The following is a 21,178-nucleotide window of genomic DNA, read 5'->3' as shown; positions in this document are numbered from 1 at the left end:
ATTGACAGCCCTGCCAAGAAGTCAAATCGGAAGATCAGTCTATTTGGGGCTATACCAAACCAAGGGCCGATGCACACCATATTTGGAATACCTATTTGTAGACTTAAAATACCTCTATGTTAGCTTTCGAATCTGCCACAAATCGGTTGGTTAGTTATTAGAGGGATGAACTTTGGTCCTCCAGGAGGCTCCACAATTCAAAACTGGGGATCGATTTATATGGAAGCCATAAAAGAGGTTCACTATGGTCCATGCAAAGCGTTACAAACGAAATGACAAACCTAGTATACCCCCATCCTATGGTGGATGTTATAAAAAAGTGTTGTATTCATATATCCCTACATCATATAGGGCAACTCATATTCTATAATCCCAAATCAACAATTTCATATACTAACGCCTTAAAGCAGCTTTGATTTCATCTCCCTATGTCTTCAATTACATATGCCGCTTTAAGGTCGCAACCATGCGTCGTTGTGCGTTTGGATGATTTGATGGTGTCGAAGTGTTAAAATTATCCCTGCAGCAGCATTATAATTACCTTAAATTGCTAAAATCAAAGAAATAAATTTAAAAACATCAACGACATGCCGATACGGAACAACATCGTAATGTTTCCTTTTATCGACTTCTGCTTGTCATACCAACCAGCCAGACTTGTGCAAGGAGTATCATTACCATCGACATTGATGATGTCGATGGCGATGAGGTCTATTTCATCTCCAGACCAATATAGGTCTAAGCTTCACACCTGAGCTTCGGGTTTATTGATACTGAGTTCAGTATCATTGATGGTGTGGAATAAATTCGATTTGAAGGTATATGCAAGCACTCATCATTTCAAGCAGCTAGTGGCGTTCTGAATTACAGGTAAGGCGAAAAATTGTATGTTGCCAAAAAAATTATGGTAGACCATTGGAGATTTGTAGTAGTCTAAGGACTTCTGTAGACAAGTACACCCTCAAAAAAAATCGCTTCTTTAACATATGTTCCAAACATATTTTGCAGGAAGCACATATATTATTGGATACTGCCGAAACATTAATATGTTTGTTTTATGTGAACATATTATATGTTTGGAAGCATTTTGAGCCCAAAAATATCATATGCTTGGAAGAATTTTTCCCAAAGACGATTGTGCTCATTGCCTAACATACTCGTAATTTTCACTTTCACGAAATATTGTAGTTCTTGGCACCTTTTTCTGTAATACAAATAATGTTGAAGAAATTATTCACTTTTATAATTTTTTTAAATTTTACTCTTAAGGCGAAAACATATGCTGTTTGTTTTTCAAATGTCTATTCTCCTGGTTCCGAATGTCTATTCTCTTTATTCAAATTAAATAATATTTAGACTTAAGCATATCAAATTTTTGGCCTTATCATAAAACAGTTTTCCGCAACAACATACAAGCGGTTTCACAAAAATTGTTCTCTTTTGATTCTTTCGCTGTGTTATGTTATCTTTTGTCAACTCTTCCGGTTTCCATCTCTATTTCTTTCTCTATACTCTCTCTGTCGCTTTGAATAAAATCATAGACTATAGACTTTAGATAGATGATCCACTATTCTCTTTAAAAAAAATGTGTCAGTTCCAAAAATTAATTTTCTGACATTTCGTTTTGATTTTTTCGTAAAGAGTCAGTCCCAAACATTAATTTTCGTGCATTTGCTTTTGTGTTGTTCGTAAAGAGCAATGCTGCTCAAAATTAAATTTCGTATTTTCGCGATTTTGGTCACAATTTTTTGTTCAAATATGAACTTTTAATATATTAATTTATTTATAAATCCTCTGTTGCATCATACACGTTCTAATTTTGTGTAAAATTGGCAAACTACAAAAAGGAAAACGAAAGAGATTGTAAGCGTGCTCTTATTTTTCTCGTTTATTCTTAATCTTCGGAACTATCAAAAATAGTTTGACACTCATGGCTCATCTATCTAAAGTCTATAGTCTATGAATAAAATATCACAACATATGTATGTTTAGTTGAAATTTGTAAATGTATATATGTTTGCATTCACACATATGATTTTTATGAAACATTCATGCCCCAAACATAATATATTCTAACATATTAATATAGATGTCCCAAACATTTAGTGTTACTTTAGAAACATTACATGTTTGCACTTAAATATATTGTGTTTTAAAATTGAGCCCGAAACACATTTTGTTTATATCGGAACATATGAAAAACATATTTTTCTAACAGTGTAGTAATTTCATTGTCAGTCGATAAAATATCTTCCGAGATTCAGTTTCCAATGGTAATCATGTCGCAGCCAGAGTGTCAAATGTCACCGAAAAGAGTGAAAATAGTATCAGTACAGTGTAAAAAATTATTGTATGTTGCGATAGATATATTTAAATTGACTAAAATATATTCTTAGCTAAACTGACAAAAACGATATTTTCAAGGGCAATTTTTTCACTTGCAATGAAACGTGTGGCTTCATCCGTAGGCTCTTGGTCCGAGCCGGAATAGAGGAAAGCCCCGGACCATGGTACTGCCAAAACCAAATTCATCACCGTTCGTTGAGGTGTAACCGGTGCCTGCAGTGGGTGCATTTCCGGAACTGTTCCTGCATAATATCGCTATGAGAGTATAGTCATACTAACTACCAGTTTCGGAGAGTGCGTCATTTTTGCAATTTAATTGCAACGGTCTCACTAAGATCAGTGAGATTGTAGATTTTATGAATCGGAAGAAAATCAGGATCTCGGCAACCCAAAAGACAAAGCTAAATGCCACCTTTAGCTTGCGCCATTAAGGTGGTTACAATATGCTACTAAGGATAGCACAAGAAATGGAGGCCTGGCTTTCGTATTGCACCGTTCAGTGCAGTGTGGCTGCCGCCATTGGGTAGCTGTGCTCCAGGTTATAGCCAAAACATTGCGTGTCTGTTGTGTGGGCATAACCGATTTGCTCTAGGAGTCTTTAATGCCCACCATGAACTTTGACATACTTTCCCGGGTAATAACCTGAGCAGAGCAGATATAGGACTCCACAGTTTGCACGGTGAACGAAGAGGTCCTCACGAGAATTATGGGTGCTTGCAGCAGTTTGCCAGATATATCTTTAGTGTTACCTGGTCTGATAAATGACGTATCCTGGCTACCCGTCATTTCACAGGGGCCAGACAACCCCCTATAACTTTCACCATTGACCGACCCTCCGATTTCATTCAAAAGAAAGTCAATTGGGATGGTTTCACAGAATACACAGGTCGCCGCTTCATTGAGCTCCCGTCCCTCTTCCATTTTCATGATGCTCAGATGTAGTTCAGGGGCATCGTTAACAAAGCAGTCGCACGCTGCTAGTCCCTCCGCTTCTGCTGTGAAGTTGGGCATCACCAGGGCTATGAGACCAGTGGGTAAGAAGCTTGCGGCTGCTCTGCTGATGACGCCACGGAATTCTCTTTGTAATAAATAAAACAAGTATATACGGCCGTAAGTTCGGCCAGGCCGAAGCTTATGTACCCTCCATCATGGATTGCGTAGAAACTTCTTCTAAACACTGCCATCCACAATCGAATTACTTAAGTTGCGGTAACGCTTGCCGATGGCAAGGTATCTAAAAACCTCCCAACACCATCTTAAAACCTCCTAACACTATCTTCTATATAATTCAGTTTGACAAAGTAGACATACAATTTTGACAAAATTTTCTACAGAAATAAAATTTTAACAAAATTTTGTAAAGAAATAAAATTTTCACAAAATTTTCTATAGAAATAAAAATTTTGACAACATTTTCTATAGAAAGAAAATTTTCACAAAAATTTCTACAGAAATAAAATTTTAACAAAATTTTCTATAGAAATAAACTTTTGACAAAATATTCTATAGAAATAAAATCTTGGTAGATTATTTTTGGCTCGAGTGGCAACCATGATTATGAATCGAATAAAATTTGAACAAAATTTTTTATATAAATAAAATTTTGGTAGATTATTTTTGGCTCTAGTGGCAACCATGATTATGAACCGATATGGACCAATTTTTGTGTGATTGGACCAATTTTGGTATGGTTGTTAGCGACCATATACTAACACCACGTTCCTAATTTGAACCGGATCGGATGAATTTTGCTCCTCCAAGACGCTCCGGAGGTCAAATCTAGAGAACGTTTTATATGGGGGCTATATATAATTATGGACCGATATGGACCAATTCTGGCACGGTTGTTAAAGATCATATACTAACACCATGTTCAAAATTACAACCGGATTGGATGAAATTTGCTACTCTTGGAGACTTCGCAAGCCAAATCTGGGGATCGGCTTATATGGGGGCTATATATAATTATGAACCGATGTGGACCAATTTGTGCATGGTTATTAGAGACCATATAACAATATCATGTACCAAACTTCAGGGGGATCGGATGAAATTTGCTTCTCTTTGAGGCTCCGCAACCCAAATCTGGGGATCGGTTTATATGGGCGCTATATATAATTATGGACCGATGTGGACCAATTTTTGCACGGTTGTTAGAGACCATATACCAATACCATGTACCAACTTTCAGCCGGATCGGATGCAATTTTCTTCTCTTTGAGGCTTCGCAAGCCAAATCTGGAGATCGTTTATATGGGGTCTATATATATAATTATGGACCGATGTGGACCAATTTTTGCATGGTTGTTAGAGACCATATACCAACATCATGTACCAAATTTCAGCCGGATCGGATGAAATTTGCTTCTCTTTGAGGCTCCGCAAGCCAAATCTGGGGATCGGTTTATATGGGGGCTATATATAATTATGGACCGATGTAGATCAATTTTTGCATGATTGTTAGAGACCATATACCAACACTATGTACCAAATTTCAGCCGGATCGAATGAAATATGCTTCTCTTAGAGGCTCCACAAGCCAAATCTGGGGATCGGTTTATATGGGGGCTATTTATAATTAAAGACCGATATGGACCAATTTTTGCGTGGTTGTTAGAGGCCATATACCAACATCATGTACCAAATTTCAGCCGGATCGGATGAAATTTGCTTCTCTTTGAGGCTCCGCAAGCCAAATCTGGGGATCGGTTTATATGGGGGCTATATATAATTATGGACCGATGTGGACCAATTTTTGCATGGTTATTAAAGACCCTATACCAACACCATGTAACAAATTTCAGGCGGATCGGATGAAATTTGCTTCTCTTTGAGGCTCCGAAACCCAAATCTGGGGATCGGTTTATATGGGGGCTATATATAGTTATGGACCGATGTGGACCAATTTGGTGGTTAGAGACCATATACCAACACCATATACCAAATTTCAGCCGGATCGGATGAAATATGCTTCTGTTAGAGGCTCCACAAGCCAATGTCATCAACAAAACAAAACAATCCAAGGCTAATCCTGAAGCCATTGGAATCACTCATTATACCCGATGTCTGGAAAATGGGTAGGGTGATGTCGGCCGCAGACCATGAACATCAGCATCATCGCAGTGGTGAACATTAGTTAGGTGGCAGCCCGATATATCAGGCTATTTAGTCCATTGTGATACCACAGTGATGAACTTCTCTCGTATCACTGAGTGCTGCCCGATTCCATGTAAAGCTAAATGACGAGGGACCTCCATTTTATAGCCGAGTCCGAACGGCGTTCCACATTGCAGTGAAACCACTTAGAGAAGCTTCGAAACACTCAGAAATGTTACCGGCATTACTGAGTTGGGATAATCCACCGCTGAATAACTTTTTGGTGTTCGGTCGAAGCAGTAACCGAACCCACGACCTTGTGTATTCAAGGCGGGTATGTTAACCATTGCACCACGGTGGCTCCCATGCGTCAATTAAGGTTCCTCGCTTCATTTCTACCTAGGGTTGCCAGATGGACTGGAATGGGCTGGAATTTCCAGATTTTCTATGTCATATCCAGTTACAAGCTATTCAATAATATTTCCAGCTAAAAATATACTTTTGGAATAATATTTCAATAGAAAAGACTATACGTTTAGTTATTTATCTTTTTCATTCTCAATAAGCTGATTTTTGAGTGTTATTTATTTTTAAGCAGTACTCAATTACACACAGAGAGAGGGAAAGCGTAGTAACTCAAAATTTTTAAATTTTTACTTTTCATTAAAAAACAATGCTCACTGTAAAACTCTCCCATTTTTTATACCCTCCACCATAGGATGGGGGGTATATTAACTTTGTCATTCCGTTTGTAACACATCGAAATAAAACTCTAAGACCCCATAAAGTAAATATATTCTGGGTCGTGGTGAAATTCTGAGTCGATATGAGCATGTCCGTCCGTCCGTCTGTTGAAATCACGCTAACTTCCGAACGAAACAAGCTATCGACTTGAAACTTGGCACAAGTACTTGTTATTGATGTAGGTCGGATGGTATTGAAAATGGGCCATATCGGACCACTTTTACGTATAGCCCCCATATAAACCGACGCTCATATTTGGCTTGCAGAGCCCCTTGGAAGAGCAAAATTAATCCGATCTGGTTGATATTTGGTACATGGTGTAAGAATATGGTCTCTCACAACCATGCAAAAATTGGTCCAAATCGGTCCATAATTATATATAGCCTCCATATAAACCGATCCCCAGATTTGGCTTGCGGAGCTCTAAAAGAAGCAAATTTTATCCGAGCCGGCTGAAATTTATTTACATGGTGTGAGTATATGTTCTCTAACAACTAGGCAAAAATTGTTTCACATCGGTCCATAATTATATATAGCCCCCATATAAACCGAACTCCCGATTTGACTTGCGGAGCCTCTAAGAGAAGCAATTTTCATCCGATCCGCTGAAATTTGTTACATGGTGTAACTATATGGTCTCTAATGACCATGCAAAAATAGGTCCACAACGGTCCATAATTATATATAGACCCCATACAAACCCATCACCAGATTTGATCTCCGGAGCTTCTTGGAAGACCAAAATTCATCTGATTCAGTTGAAATTTGGTACGTGGTGTTAATATATTGCCTCAAATACCCATGCAAAAATTGGTCGCAATGGATCCATAATTATATATGGCCCCCATATAAACCCATCACCAGATTTAACTTAACGGCCGAAATTACGGCCGTATATATATATATATATATATATATATATATATATATATATATATATATATATATATATATATATATATATATATATATATATATATATATATATATATATATATATTTTTTTTTTTTTTTTTTTTTTTTTTTAATCCAGCCAACTTTCTGGCAACCCTATTTCTACCGCATAATGGCCATCAAAATCTCCAGATCTCAATCCGTTGGACTTTGGCGTCTGGGTCATTTTGGAGTTTAAGATTGCCATTAAAAATATCAAAGTGTCAATCATCTGTAGTGGACGCTTTGTCACTCACTTTAATGTACTTTCAAATATTAGTATAGTAAATTTATTAAAACAAGCTTGGAAATCAAAACAATATAATTAATTATTGCACAAAATTAGGTGAATGTTTTTTTTTTCAGCGTCTCATTTATCACTTAATTTTGTTCAGTAATCAATTACGATTTATTTCAATTATATGTGGAACGCAATGATTTTAGTAAAATCATTAAATTACATGCTTAGCTATTTTTAATACACATGACCTAGCATAAATAGAAACAGAATGATTAAAAAATATATAGGAAATATATAAGGCCGTACATTCGGAAGGGTCTTAATACACGCCGTCATAGACTACATGAACAAGCATAATAAATTATGGCGTCTTTTCGGACTATTTCATTTATGAATATTTGAAGTCGTAAATTTAATATAAAGAATTTCAAGAAGATTTTATAAAACATATTGCCTCAAGAAAATCAATTCATAATTCCTCAAGAAGATTGGCTAAGCCCGAATATAGTTTTGCATTTCTTATTGGACGTGGCCGAAGTTTAGATCAGCCGAAATGAGCGGTCTTGAATATCAAATATATATATATATTTTTTTTTAATACTGAAAGAGGAGTTTTCTGAGGAACAATATTTTAGAAAGAAGTTTTCTTTTGAAGCTAAACGAAAATTTTGAACGCAACTAAAAAGATTCAAGACAATCGATGAAAGTCTTTTTACAAATTCCGGTCAATTTCCCTCAAAATATTCTCTATAATAAAGGGGAATTAAGTTGGCCTACAACTCTGTTCCCGGGGAAAGTAGTTTTTCCTTGGGTTATTATTTTTTAATTCCATGACCAATATTTGAAAATAATTTTCTTATTAAACTTTATAGGTGTAATTAAAATTTGAGTGTTCCACTGTTTCTATGATTTGCTAGAGCTAATATTAAAATCTTCCATTTAGTCTCAATGATTTTGCGACAATTATGGTTGAACTACGTACAAAATTATAGTACGTCAGTCACCATGTACGTATTTTGGAGAACGGTTTTAGTTTCCTTAATTTATAGTAATATTCAGAAGGAAGTAAATGCACAAGAGAATAAATCATTATTTGGACTAAACAATTCTCATTGGAAATTGCCAGAAATTTACTACGAGAATAATATGTTAAATAATATTATAAATGAAATAAATATGGAACGTGCTATTACATCTCTACTTATCTTAGATAGTAAGAATTTTAGTATTTTCCCGAGGCTGAAGGATGTTATTTACAATTTTCCTTGGCCTAAGGTGATTGTTAGCAGGAAACAGGATTCTTTTATCTTCAAGGAATATTTTAATATGGAGACACTTGCAGTGATTATAATGGAGAAATATATGAATATGGAATTGCTAGAAACTTGTGCTGGAATTTTGGATATGAGACGTCAATCTAGAATATGGACAATAGCTGTTAATATCAAAGATACGGAGAAATTCAAAGAAGATTTGAAAAACATGTCTCAGCAATATAAAATGACAAATATGATATTAAGTTTCCATCATGATAATCTGCATGAAGAATACTATTCCTTAAAACCATATCCATTGTACCATTGGCTATTGAAGAAGAGTTTACTAAATGGAAACATTTATTACCCCGAATATTGGCGTAACATGTATGGAGCTCCACTCCTCTCATTTACAGGACAAGATCCTCCAGGAGCTTTGGTATATTTAGATGATGATGTACAATTCAAATTCAATGGATATGTGGCAAGAATGGTTCTTCTCTTTGCCGAAAATTTCAACGCCACTTTGGAAATGTATAAGCCTTTGAAATTGGGAGAAATATTTTCCTATGATGATGTCAACCTTTTGGCCTATGATGGCTTATTGGATATACCTATGACCCTATCGGCAGATTTTACATTCAAAGATGTGGAAAGAAATTCTGTCTATTATGATGTCATACGTCCATTCGTGGTATTACCTTGCCCCAGACGCCTGACTATACGAGAGGTGTTTGCTCTATTGCTGAATGAATACTTTTTTGGATGTGTCCTGATCTTCTCCATATCTTTATCATGTCTACACTCCCTTTTTGACTATTATCTCGATGGTCGTATTGATCCGGTGCGACTTTTCTTCAGTGATAATATTCTACCCGGAATCTTGGGTCAATCGTTTGCTACTAGAAGTTCGCCATGGCGAGGTTTGAAATTTGTCTATTTATTGGTCTCCTTTGCTGGTCTTAATATTGGTACTCTATTTTCGGCAAATGTTAGTACCCTCTTCTCGGAACAACCCTACCACAAGCGTATTGAATCAATTATGGATTTAAGTCAATCCTCACATAAACTCCTTCTCATGAAAGTTCATGCCGAGGAGATGATTTCCAATTTTCCATACATTGCCAACTCGATTGTCACTACATCAAATGGGGCTTTGATTATCAACCATACTAGAGTGCTTAATACAACCTATGGTTATGCAATAAGTCCACCAACTTGGACGGTATTTTCGGCCCGACAACAATACTATTCGCAGAAGATATTTTGCCGCTTAGATGATCCTAAATTTGGACGTTTATTTACCCACAGTATTGCATTACCTCCCCAATCGCCCCATAGGGAGGCCCTCAACTATTTGATTTTGCGCATCCATGAATTGGGATTTATTGAAGCGTGGCATTCGTCAACATTTCAGGATATGGTAAAATTAAAATTGATATATTTGCATGATGGCAACCCTATGGTGGATAGAAGAGTTTTAGAAGCCAAGGATTTCTTTATTATATGGCTGGTTATTACCATCGGTTTATCAATTTCAACGCTTGCCTTTGTGGTGGAATATATCTCGTGGAAGTCGAAGAAAAACTGTTATATTAAACATTGAAGAATCGAAATTTAAATTAATTTAAATAGAATTAAGTTTTACTTTAATTAGTTATTTGTTATTATACTCACACAAACTTGCTTAAACCTAAATGTGTTTTTTTTTATAATATTCTACAATAAAATGTATCTTATTTATTAACCAATTTTACTCAATATCGTAGTTAGACTAACGTGTAGTTCTCACATAAATTTATTTCCCAAGTTCCCAAATTTGGATTTTTACCCACACTAATTGAAAGATTTCGTCTTTTTTAATGGACTCAATATTAGTGGCATACTAACTCTGTAGGTGTAGAATCAACTATAGCTCCTAATACCACACATATATGTTCAGATTGTGACAAAACTCCAATAAAAATGTACCCTTTAATGTTCTTAAATATTGAAATGCGGTATATCTCCCAACCCTATACCAATGATACCCCACCCCACAAAGAATGCTTACTAATTCAGTAGGATGTTTAGGGTATAACATAGTCGGCCCCGCCCGACTTTCTGTTTTACTTACTTGTTATTATATGCTGTTAGTACAAGTACACAAAAGAGAAACATTAAGTTTTTTAACATAAGGTTTGATTCGGTATTGAAAGGGTTAATCTCACACACAAAAGCTACTTTCTTTCAAAACCAACGAAAATACCATCGTAATAGTTTAGCTTTACATTACTTAGTTACCAAAAAATTTGCTAGCCTCTTTATAAAGTTGACCTAATGAACAATGCTATGGCCAACTTTTATTTTATATCCCATCGAAGATTCATTTCCCTTTCGTGGAAAATACTAGCAAATGTTTCATTTTAAAATTAAACTAAGTTACATATATTTTACAGATCTCAATGTGAAAGTATGTATTAATGATACAGTTATCAATTATAAATGTATGAGTATTTTAAGATAGAATAATTTTAATTTTGTATAAAAATGTATACACGGTTGAAAAAGACAGTTTTTCATATGTTTGGCTATAAACATTATATGTTTGGAACACAAATTTTTAAACACAATATTTTTGAGTGCAAGCATATAATGTTCATAAACTAGCATAACATGTTTGGGACATATATGTTAATATGTTAGAACATATTATGTTTGGGACACAAAATGTTTGTAAATATAATATGCTTGAATGCAAACATATATTAATTTAGAAATAGCCTATAAACATATATGTGTTTAGTAGCTTGGAGCGCTATTTAACAGGGAGCGATATTGAATTAAGTTGGTGGTTGTTGCTTGTTATTACAAAATTAACATTTTATTTTTCCTTGGGCAATTGATCAGCTACTTCTTTGATCCTTACAAACTGTGTGGTCCGCTGTTCGAATCCCCGTCCGGCAAAAGGTAAAATTAAAATAAAATAAAAATCATAAAATTGAATAATTTCTTCTACAATGTTTGTATTACCGAAAAAGGTGCTAAGAACTAAAAAATCTCGTGGAAGTGAGAAAGATGTCGGGGAATATACAATTGGGCAGAAACAAAATTTTGAGCATTCAGGTCGAAAACCTATGTTGTTAGCACCTATATTACCTGTTTATTTTTTTATAATTCATTATGATTGTAAATATATAAATAAATAAATAAAATTTTGAGCACAATATTGTTTGGGAGAATTTTTTTAAGCATATAATATTTTTGGGTGCAAAATGCTTCCAAACATATTATATGGTCACATAATAACATATTGTTTTTTGGAAGACAACATTATTGAATTTGGATGCAAAAATACAAAATGTTTGGAACTTAGACTACCCAAACATATATTGTTTAGACCAATATCCTTTCAAATATATTATATATTGGTAGAGATCAAACATATAAATGTTTGGGCAATACCCAAAAATGTATATGCTTGAAGCAAAATATGTTTGGGAGTATATGTTACAGAAGCGATTTTTTGTGAGGGTGTAGGTAAATTAAGTATTAGATTTAAGTATATGATTAATGAGTATATGTAAGTATATGATTAATTAATGTTAAGACAATATACGTCGAGGTTGGAACTTTGTAGATTGATTGTGTAAGGATTTATGTAGGAGAGCTATCACAAATGTAAGTACACGAAATTGGACTCTCCACACCCTCACAAAAAATCGCTTCTGTAACATGTACTCCCAAACATATTTTGCTTCAAGCATATACATTTTTGGGTATTGCCCAAACATTTATATGTTTGATCTCTTCCAACATATAATATGTTTGAAAGCATATTGGTCTAAACAATATATGTTTGGGTAGTCTAAGTTCCAAACATTTTGTATTTTTGCATCCAAATTCAATAATGTTGTCTTCCAAAAAACAATATGTTATTATGTGAACATATAATATGTTTGGAAGCATTTTGCACCCAAAAATATTATATGCTTAAAAAAAATTCTCCCAAACAATATTGTGCTCAAAATTTTATTTATTTATTTATACATTTACAATCATAATGAATTACGAAAATAAACAGGTAATATAGGTGCTAACAACATAGGTTTTCGACCTGAATGCTCAAAATTTTGTTTCTGCCCAATTGTATATTCCCCCACATCTTTCTCACTTCCACGAGATTTTTTAGTTCTTAGCACCTTTTTCTGTAATACAAACATTGTAGAAGAAATTATTCAATTGTATGATTTTTTTATTTTAATTTTACCTTTTGCCGGACGGGGATTCGAACAGCGGACCACACAGTTTGTAAGGATCAAAGAAGTAGCTGATCAATTGCCCAAGGGAAAATAAAATGTTAATTTTGTAATAACAAGCAACAACCACCAACTTAATTCAATATCGCTCCCTGTTAAATAGCGCTCCAAGCTACTAAACACATATATGTTTATAGGCTATTTCTAAATTAATATATGTTTGCATCCAAGCATATTATATTTACAAACATTTTATGTCCCAAACATAATATGTTCTAACATATTAACATATATGTCGCAAACATGTTATGCTAGTTTATGAACTTTATATGCTTGCACTCAAAAATATTGTGTTTAAAAATTTGTGTTCCAAACATATAATGTTTATAGCCAAACATATGAAAACAGTCTTTTTTATCCGTGTATGGGAAGAAAATACTTAGATATAACTGCAGTAAAACAACGGTGAAGAAGCATCTTCACAGTATTATAGATCAAATAGAAGCTGTACCGAATGTAGTATATATCGTCCAATGTTTCGATATAACTCCCCCATAGACCAATCTCCCGATTGAAACATAAATGTTCACCTGTCATGCCCTAATTAAATTTTGGCTCATAATGGACACTTAATATTATTAATATTGTAAGTTCTTCCTAAGTCATTACATTTAATGTACATCCAAAAATGCTCTTCTAGAAATGGTCTTAATTTTCAATTTACACGAAATTCTTTTGAGGTGATATATAAAAAAATCCTTGTTTCACTCAGTTTTCGCAATAAATTTAGTATTTCTGAATTTAGTATTCTGAATATTTTTATCACAATGGACTGAATAGTCTAAGTGAGCCTGAATCTTAATCGGGCTGCCACTTTAACCTAACCTTAACCATTTCTGAATTTTACTGTGTAGCGAAGGAATATGATAGGTTAGGTGGCAGCCCCATGTATCAGGCTCACTTCGACTATTCAGTCCATTCTTATCACTGAGTGCTGCCCGATTCCATGTTAAGCTGCTGGTTATAGCCGAGCCGGAACGGCGTTCCACATTGCAGTGAAACCTCTTAGAGAAGTTTTGAAATACTCAGAAATGTCACCAGCATTACTGAGGTGGGTTGATCATTTTCATTCTGTGGCTGCGTAGGGACCAATAAAATATTGAAAATTCCCAAATAGAATCACATATGAAGTAATGCTGCTAAATCAATCCGCCGGATGCTTATAAAGACTACTTCCGCCCTATAGCAAGGTCCCGGAAAATTCATTGCATCTGAGCCAATTTTGTACCAATTCCTAATCAAAAAGGAAAGTTTTCAATGCCTTTTTGGCTTTGCTTCGCAAATAATTGTAAAACTTTCCTGCTTCACTAAGGCATTTTCCATTGTTTACCAATCTTATATGAAAAGTATACCAGATCACACTAGTAACGGTTTAGCTTAAATTTTACTTTTATTTTTAAACAGTTATTTTGTGCTGATTATTGGGCTTAACAACGATTACTCGATTTAAGAATTTAGTTAATACTACTACATAATTCATAGTACACTGAAAAAATAATGTCGTGAGGACAAAGATTTCATATCTTTAAAAATCGAATGCGTATCTTGCTTTGCATATAAATCGCATTTTTCTGATGTAAAGTTTTTTTCTCTTGTTCAAAAGTCGATAAACTGTTCACTGAAATAGTTTTGTTCTTATAATTAACAGGTTAGCTGATAAGTACCCGGTCTAACAAAGAAAAACACATTTTTTCAAAATTCGTTTTTATTATTCAACATAGTTCCCATCAAGAGCGATACAACGATTATAACGACCTTCCAATTTTTTGATACCATTTTGATAATACTCCTTCGGTTTTGCCTCAAAATAGGCCTCTTCAATGCAGCCAAATTTTTTCCCTGCGAGCATCCTTTTGAGGTCTGAGAACAAGAAAAAGTCGCTGGGGGCCACATCTGGAGAATATGGTGGTGGGGAAGCAATTCGAAGCCCAATTCATGATTTTTTGCCATCGTTCTCAATCACTTGTGGCACTGTGCGTTGTCTTGGTGGAACAACACTTTTTTCTTCTTCATGTGGGGCTGTTATGCCGCGATTTCGACCTTCAAACGCTCCAATAACGCCATATAATAGTCACTGTTGATGGTTTTGTCCTTCTCAAGATAATCGATAAAAATTATTCCATGAGCATCCCCAAAAACAGAGGCCATTACTTTGCCAACGGACTTTTGAGTCTTTCCACGCTTCGGAGACGGTTCACCGGTCGCTGTCCACTCAGCTGACTGTCGATTGGACTCAGGAGTGTAGTGATGGAGCCATGTTTCATCCATTGTCACATATCGACGGAAAAACTCTGGTGTATTACGAGTTAACAGCTGCAAACACCGCTCAGAATCATCAACACGTTGTTGTTTTTGGTCAAATGTGAGCTCGCGCGGCACCCATCTTGCACAGAGCTTCCGCATATCCAAATATTGATGAATGATATGACCAACACGTTCCTTTGATATCTTTAATGCCTCTGCTATCTCGATCAACTTCATTTTACGGTCATTCAAAATCATTTTGTGGATTTTGTTGATGTTTTCGTCGGTAACCACCTCTATCGGGCGTCCACTGCGTTCACCGTCCTCCGTGCTCATTTCACCACGCTTGAATTTTGCATACCAACCAATTATTGTTGATTTCCCTGGGACTGAGTCCGAAAACTCATTATCAAGCCAAGTTTTTGCTTCCACCGTATTTTTTCCCTTCAGAAAACAGTATTTTATCAAAAATACTGTTTTCCTTTTTTTCCATTTTTTTCACAATCACAAAAGTTGCTTCACAAAAGACGCTCTATTTCACAAACTAATTGACTTACACACGTCAAATTTTGACACGAATCATTTGAAGGTTGGTACTATATAAAAATAATATGCGTTTAATACTAGCGACGCCATCTATGTGTCAGACCGGGGACTTATCAGCCAACCTATTAAGTGGGTATTTTTACACGAAAAGTTCTTCTAAATTAATGAAATTTCTTTAATTTTTTGCCTCTTTGCATATTGACTACAAAAAATTGCGTTCTATAATCGTGAACGGACGGTGACAAAATGAAACGCAAACGTTCACAAATCGAAACGGAATATTCACGATTTCATGAACGGCTTTCGTTTTTCCTTGGCTACGAAAAGTCTTAAAATAATCGATAGGCGTTGTTATGGCGTCTCGGCCGGTGGTGCAATGTGCTAAGGCGACTGTTAAGGCATATGGTGCAGACATAAAGGTTCGAGTCACGGTAGCGGAAATATTTGTTTTGTTATTTTGTTTATAAATTCGTTACCATTACTTTCAGATCATTTTAAGATTGTCAGATTGACTCGCATCTGTTTTCAGTCTGAGATTACCACGCCGTTCATGATTTTTTATATGTGTGTAAAGACGATTTCTTTCCAAACATTGCCTAATTTCTACTTTAAGTCGAGTCTAAATTTGGAAGTTTAAGTTTTGGATAATACGTTTCTTAAGGACTTTGATAGTACAGTAAGAAAAAAGCTGAAGAAACTAATTAATTAAAATTTCAAATATGCAAAACTCAAATTTAAAAGAGAATTGTGTCACAAAACTGTCTTTATTCCGCTTCTTTTGCTCGGAATCGATACCAAAATCATTAGTGTAAAGACAAAATCTGTGGAACACGGTGCATATTTTTAGTAGAGATTAATTTGACGATGCATGTATTATCGGTCTAATTAGGCTTCCTATGTATTGAAGATTATTATTAGGGCTGTTTTCTTTTAGCACACATTTGTATGGGCTATACAGAACATCGTTGCACTGATGTTCTATCCACAACATCTCATCAGTGCAAGTTGCGTCGTTGTTGCCAGGTTGCATGTTGATAAAGTGACGCTTGTTAGATTCACAATAGCAATTTATTGTGAATCTCAATTTTGTCGATGAATTATATCGAAAAAATTGAAATTCAAAGTGGTACAGTGTCATAAATAATCTCATCTGTAAATATTTATTACTATTTGAGCATTTAATACGTTAAAAATGTAAGACTTCGCTTGTTTTTAAACAGCTGATGACAGTGTTGTATATTTTTTTGGAGATGTCCTGGATAAACGAGTACTTCGTTTTCTTTTAGTCCGTGACTGCTTATAGTATCCAGAGCTAAAAGATAACAACCCTATTATTTTTTTATTATATTTCAAATGTATTCAATTCCTTTGATTTCACACAATACTTCCTACATCGAACACCAGAAAAATGCTCAATCACAAAGACAATCATTGCTAGTGATAAACCAATGATAATCACCATCCAAATCCAAAAGAAATCCTCTGCTGCTAAAATTCTTCTATCCAACATAGGGTTACCATCACGCAGAGATATCAATTTCAATTTAACCATATCCTGAAATGTTGATGAATGCCATGCTTGTATTAGTCCCAATTCATGAATACGCAAAATCAAATAATTGAGCGCTTCTCTATATGGAGATTGAGGATATAGTGCGACACTATGAAATAATAAACGTCCAAATGTGGGATCATTTAATTGGCAAAATATCTTATGCGAATAGAATTGTTGGCGGCCGGAAAATAATATCCATGTTGGAGGAGTTACCGCATAGCCATAAGATGTATTGAAGACACGGATGTGATTAATAATGTCGGTTCCATTTAATGTTGCAGTAATTGAGTTGACCATGTGGGGATGATTAGATCTCGTCTCTTTGGCATGAGCTTCCAAGATAAGAAGATTGTGTGATGATTTACCGAAATCCTTAAGAGTTTTAATGTCCTTGTGATAGGGTTGCTCCGAAAAGAGTGTACTAACATTTGCTGCAAATTGTGTACCAATATTGAGGCCAGCAAACGAAACCAATAAATAGACAATTTTTAGTCCCCTCCATGGCGAATTTCTTGTAGTAAACGATTGACCCAAGATGCCGGGTAGAGTATGATCATTGATGAAGAATTTTACTGGGTCAAAAATATCATCGAAATAATAATCGATTAATGAGTGTAGAATGGATAATGTAAGGGCGCACACAAGTACACATCCAAAGAAATCCCTATTCAGCAAGAGTCCAAATACCTCTCGAATAGTCAAGCGTAGGGGACAAGGTAGAGCAATTGATGGACGTATAACATCGAAATACACAGAATTTTTCTCCACATCTTTGTATGTAAGTTCCACTGATAAAGCCATTGGTATGTCCAGTAATTCTTCGTTGACTAAAATATTTATATCATCATAGGACAATAGTTCACCTAATTTTAAAGGCCTATACATTTGTAAAGTAGCATTGAAAATTTCAGCAAAGAGAAGAACCATTCTTGCCACATATCCATTGAATTTTAATTTTCCATCTTCATCCATAAATACCAAAGCTCCTGGAGGATCTTGTCCTGTAAACGAAAAGAGAGGAGCTCCCAACATGTTACGCCAATATTGTGGATAGTAAATATTGCCATTTAGTTTGTGATTCTTCAATATCCAATGATATTGTGGATATGGTTTCAATGAATAATAGGTAATATTATTTTCAATGTAATCATAGAAGAAACTTAAAATCATATTCGTCGTTTTATAGTGTTGAACATGAGGTTTCAAATCTTCTTTGAATTTCTCCGTATCATTAATATTAACAGCTATTGTCCATATTCTAGATTGACGTCTCATATGCAAAATTTCAGAGCAAGTTTCTATCGCTTCTATATCCATATTTTTCTCCATAATAATCAACGTAAGGATTTCCATATTAAAGTTTTCCTTGAAAACGAAGCTATAATTTTTGTTCTTTACAATCACCTTAGGCCAAGAAGATCCATAAAATACTTCTTTCAATCTCAAACTTTGGGTTTCGTTTTGATCCAATATTAGAAGAGTAGTAATTGAGCGTTCCATATCGATTTCTTTTAAAATAGTATCCATGATGCTATTCTCGAATCGAATTTCTGATAACATCCAAGGCGAACAGTTTGCTCTAAACGTTGATATCTTCGCCTTCGAAACTGTTCCACTAAATGTCCATAGGAAAACTGTGCAAATTGTAACTGCTCTACTATATGAAAACAAAGTCGCCAACATAGTTCAGTTACTGCCGTGATATACATCGATGAGTAATTATCAACTAGAACTGAATCACAAATTATATTTTGTAAGAGTTTTTATATCCATCAACAATGGATGGTGATGGAGGTATAATACTTTTTTCTATTCCAATTGTTACACATCGTGATTAGGGATTTCCGACTACATAGAGTACACAGAAAAAACATTTTTTCTGACGCAATACCGAAACCTAGAGGTACTTTAGGTCCATGAAGAAACATGTACACTGAAAAAAAGCATACTCGGTTCCAAAGATTTTGTCTTTACTTTAAAAAATTTGGTATTGATTCCGAGCCAAAGAAGCGGATAATACAAGTAAGGATACTTTTAAGACACAATTCTCTTTTAAAATCGGGTTTTGTGTACTTGCTTCTAGGAAGCAAATTTTAATTTTTCGCTTTTTCAGCTTTTTTTCTTCATATGCTATCAAAGTCCTTTAAAAACAAGTTAACGACGACTTTTTTTTCCAAATTAAGACTCGACTTCTAGTAGAAATTATGCTGTGTTTCAAGTAAAAAAACGTCTTTAAAATGAAGTGTTGAAAAACATGTCCTATATTTGAACGATTTTTTGCTTTGTAGTCAAGATGCAAAAAGACAACAAATTTAAAGACAATTTCATTAAATTTAAAGACTTTTTCTAAATTATTAAAGTCAAGTTGACCTTAGCCCAAACATTTTTTCTTTCATGTTATGATATCCATTTTTAAATCAAATCACTTAATTATAAGGACAATACGACTTCATTGAAAAGTTTATCGACCTTTGGTCAAGGAAAAAAACTTTATACTAGAGAAATGCGTCTTCTATGCTAAGCAAAATTTGCATTCGTATTTTAAAGACATGAAATCTTTGACCTCACGACAATATTTTTTTCAGTGTACAATTTGATTTATATCGGAAAGTGTTTGGTACAGACCCCATACATTAGTGCTCGTATTAAACTGCTTGAGGGGAAAGAGGCCACACTTATCATCCAAAGTGCCCGAAACAAAAAGTAAAATTGTCTAATTTTACTTTTCGGACTCGTTCTAGTTATGGGATATAAAATCTATAGAAAAAATTCGTAGTTAAACCAAAGCTAATTTAAATTTATTTTTATTCAAAAAAAATATATATGTTTGTAGTTAAGTTTTATTCTTATTTGCGAAATTTTCCTCAGCCTAATGAAATTTTAATTTTTATACCCACCACCATAGGATGGGGGGTTTATTCACTTTGTCATTCCGTTTGTAACACATCGAAATATTGCTCTAAGACCCCATAAAGTATATATATTCTGGGTCGTGGTGAAATTCTGAGTCGATCTGAGCATGTCCGTCCGTCCGTCCGTCCGTCCGTCTGTTGAAATCACGCTAACTTCCGAACGAAACAAGCTATCGACTTGAAACTTGGCACAAGTAGTTGTTATTGATGTAGGTCGGATGGTATTGCAAATGGGCCATATCGGTCCACTTTTACGTATAGCCCCCATATAAACGGACCCCAAAATTTGGCTTGCGAGGCCCCTAAGAGAAGCAAATGTCATCCGATCCGGCTGATCGTGTCAGTATATGGTATCTAACAACCATGCAAAAACTGGTCCACATGGGTCCATAATTATATATAGCCCCCATATAAACCGATCCCCCGATTTGGCTTGCGAGGCCTCTAAGAGAAGCAAATTTCATCCGATCCGGCTGAAATTTGGTACATGGTGTTAGTATATGGTCTCTAACAACCATGCAAAAATTGGTCCATATCGGTTCATAATTATATATAGCCCCCATATAAACCGATTCCCCGATTTGGCTTGCGAGGCCTCTAAGAGAAGCAAATATCATCCGATCCGGCTGAAATTTGGTACATGGTGTTAGTATATGGTCTCTAACAACCATGCAAAAATTGGTCCATATCGGTTCATAATTATATAGCCCCATATAAACCGATCACCAGATTTGACCTCCGGAACCCCTTGGAAGACCAAAATTCATCTGATTCAGTTGAAATTTGGTACGTGGTGTTAATATATGGCCTCAAACTCCCATGCAAAAATTGGTCGATATCGGTCCATAATTATATATAGGCCCCATATAAACCGATCCCCAGATTTGACCCCCAGAGCCCCTTGTAAGGGCAAAGTTCTTCCCATTCGGTTGGAATTTGGTACGTGATGTTGGTATATGGTATCCAACAACCATGCAGGAATTGGTTCATATCAGTCCATAATTATA

General features: G+C 35.0%; 2 protein-coding genes across 2 annotated transcripts; one reads left to right on the top strand and one right to left on the bottom strand.

Moving 5' to 3' along the window:
• The first annotated feature begins 8,365 nt into the window (after nucleotides 1-8,365).
• On the top strand, nucleotides 8,366-10,222 carry LOC142231358 (uncharacterized). The gene has a single exon (XM_075301970.1). It carries the CDS (start codon nucleotides 8,366-8,368, stop codon nucleotides 10,220-10,222), a length of 1,857 nt encoding a protein of 618 aa, XP_075158085.1.
• A 6,824-nt stretch (nucleotides 10,223-17,046) lies between these two features.
• Nucleotides 17,047-18,786, bottom strand: LOC142231357 (uncharacterized). Its single transcript, XM_075301969.1, has one exon. The coding sequence runs from the start codon at nucleotides 18,784-18,786 to the stop codon at nucleotides 17,047-17,049; it is 1,740 nt and encodes a 579-aa protein (XP_075158084.1).
• Between the last annotated feature and the right edge of the window lie 2,392 nt (nucleotides 18,787-21,178).

This window comes from Haematobia irritans, chromosome 3, assembly GCF_050003625.1.
Source record: "Haematobia irritans isolate KBUSLIRL chromosome 3, ASM5000362v1, whole genome shotgun sequence".
Taxonomy (NCBI): Eukaryota; Metazoa; Arthropoda; class Insecta; order Diptera; family Muscidae; genus Haematobia; species Haematobia irritans.
Note: the sequence above shows the minus strand (reverse complement) of the source record. Positions and strands in the feature narration are given on the sequence as shown.

Coding starts and splice junctions, on each gene's coding strand:
- LOC142231357 (XM_075301969.1), bottom strand. CDS start 18,786: ATGGATACTATTTTAAAAGAAATCGATATGGAACGCTCAATTACTACT.
- LOC142231358 (XM_075301970.1), top strand. CDS start 8,366: ATGTACGTATTTTGGAGAACGGTTTTAGTTTCCTTAATTTATAGTAAT.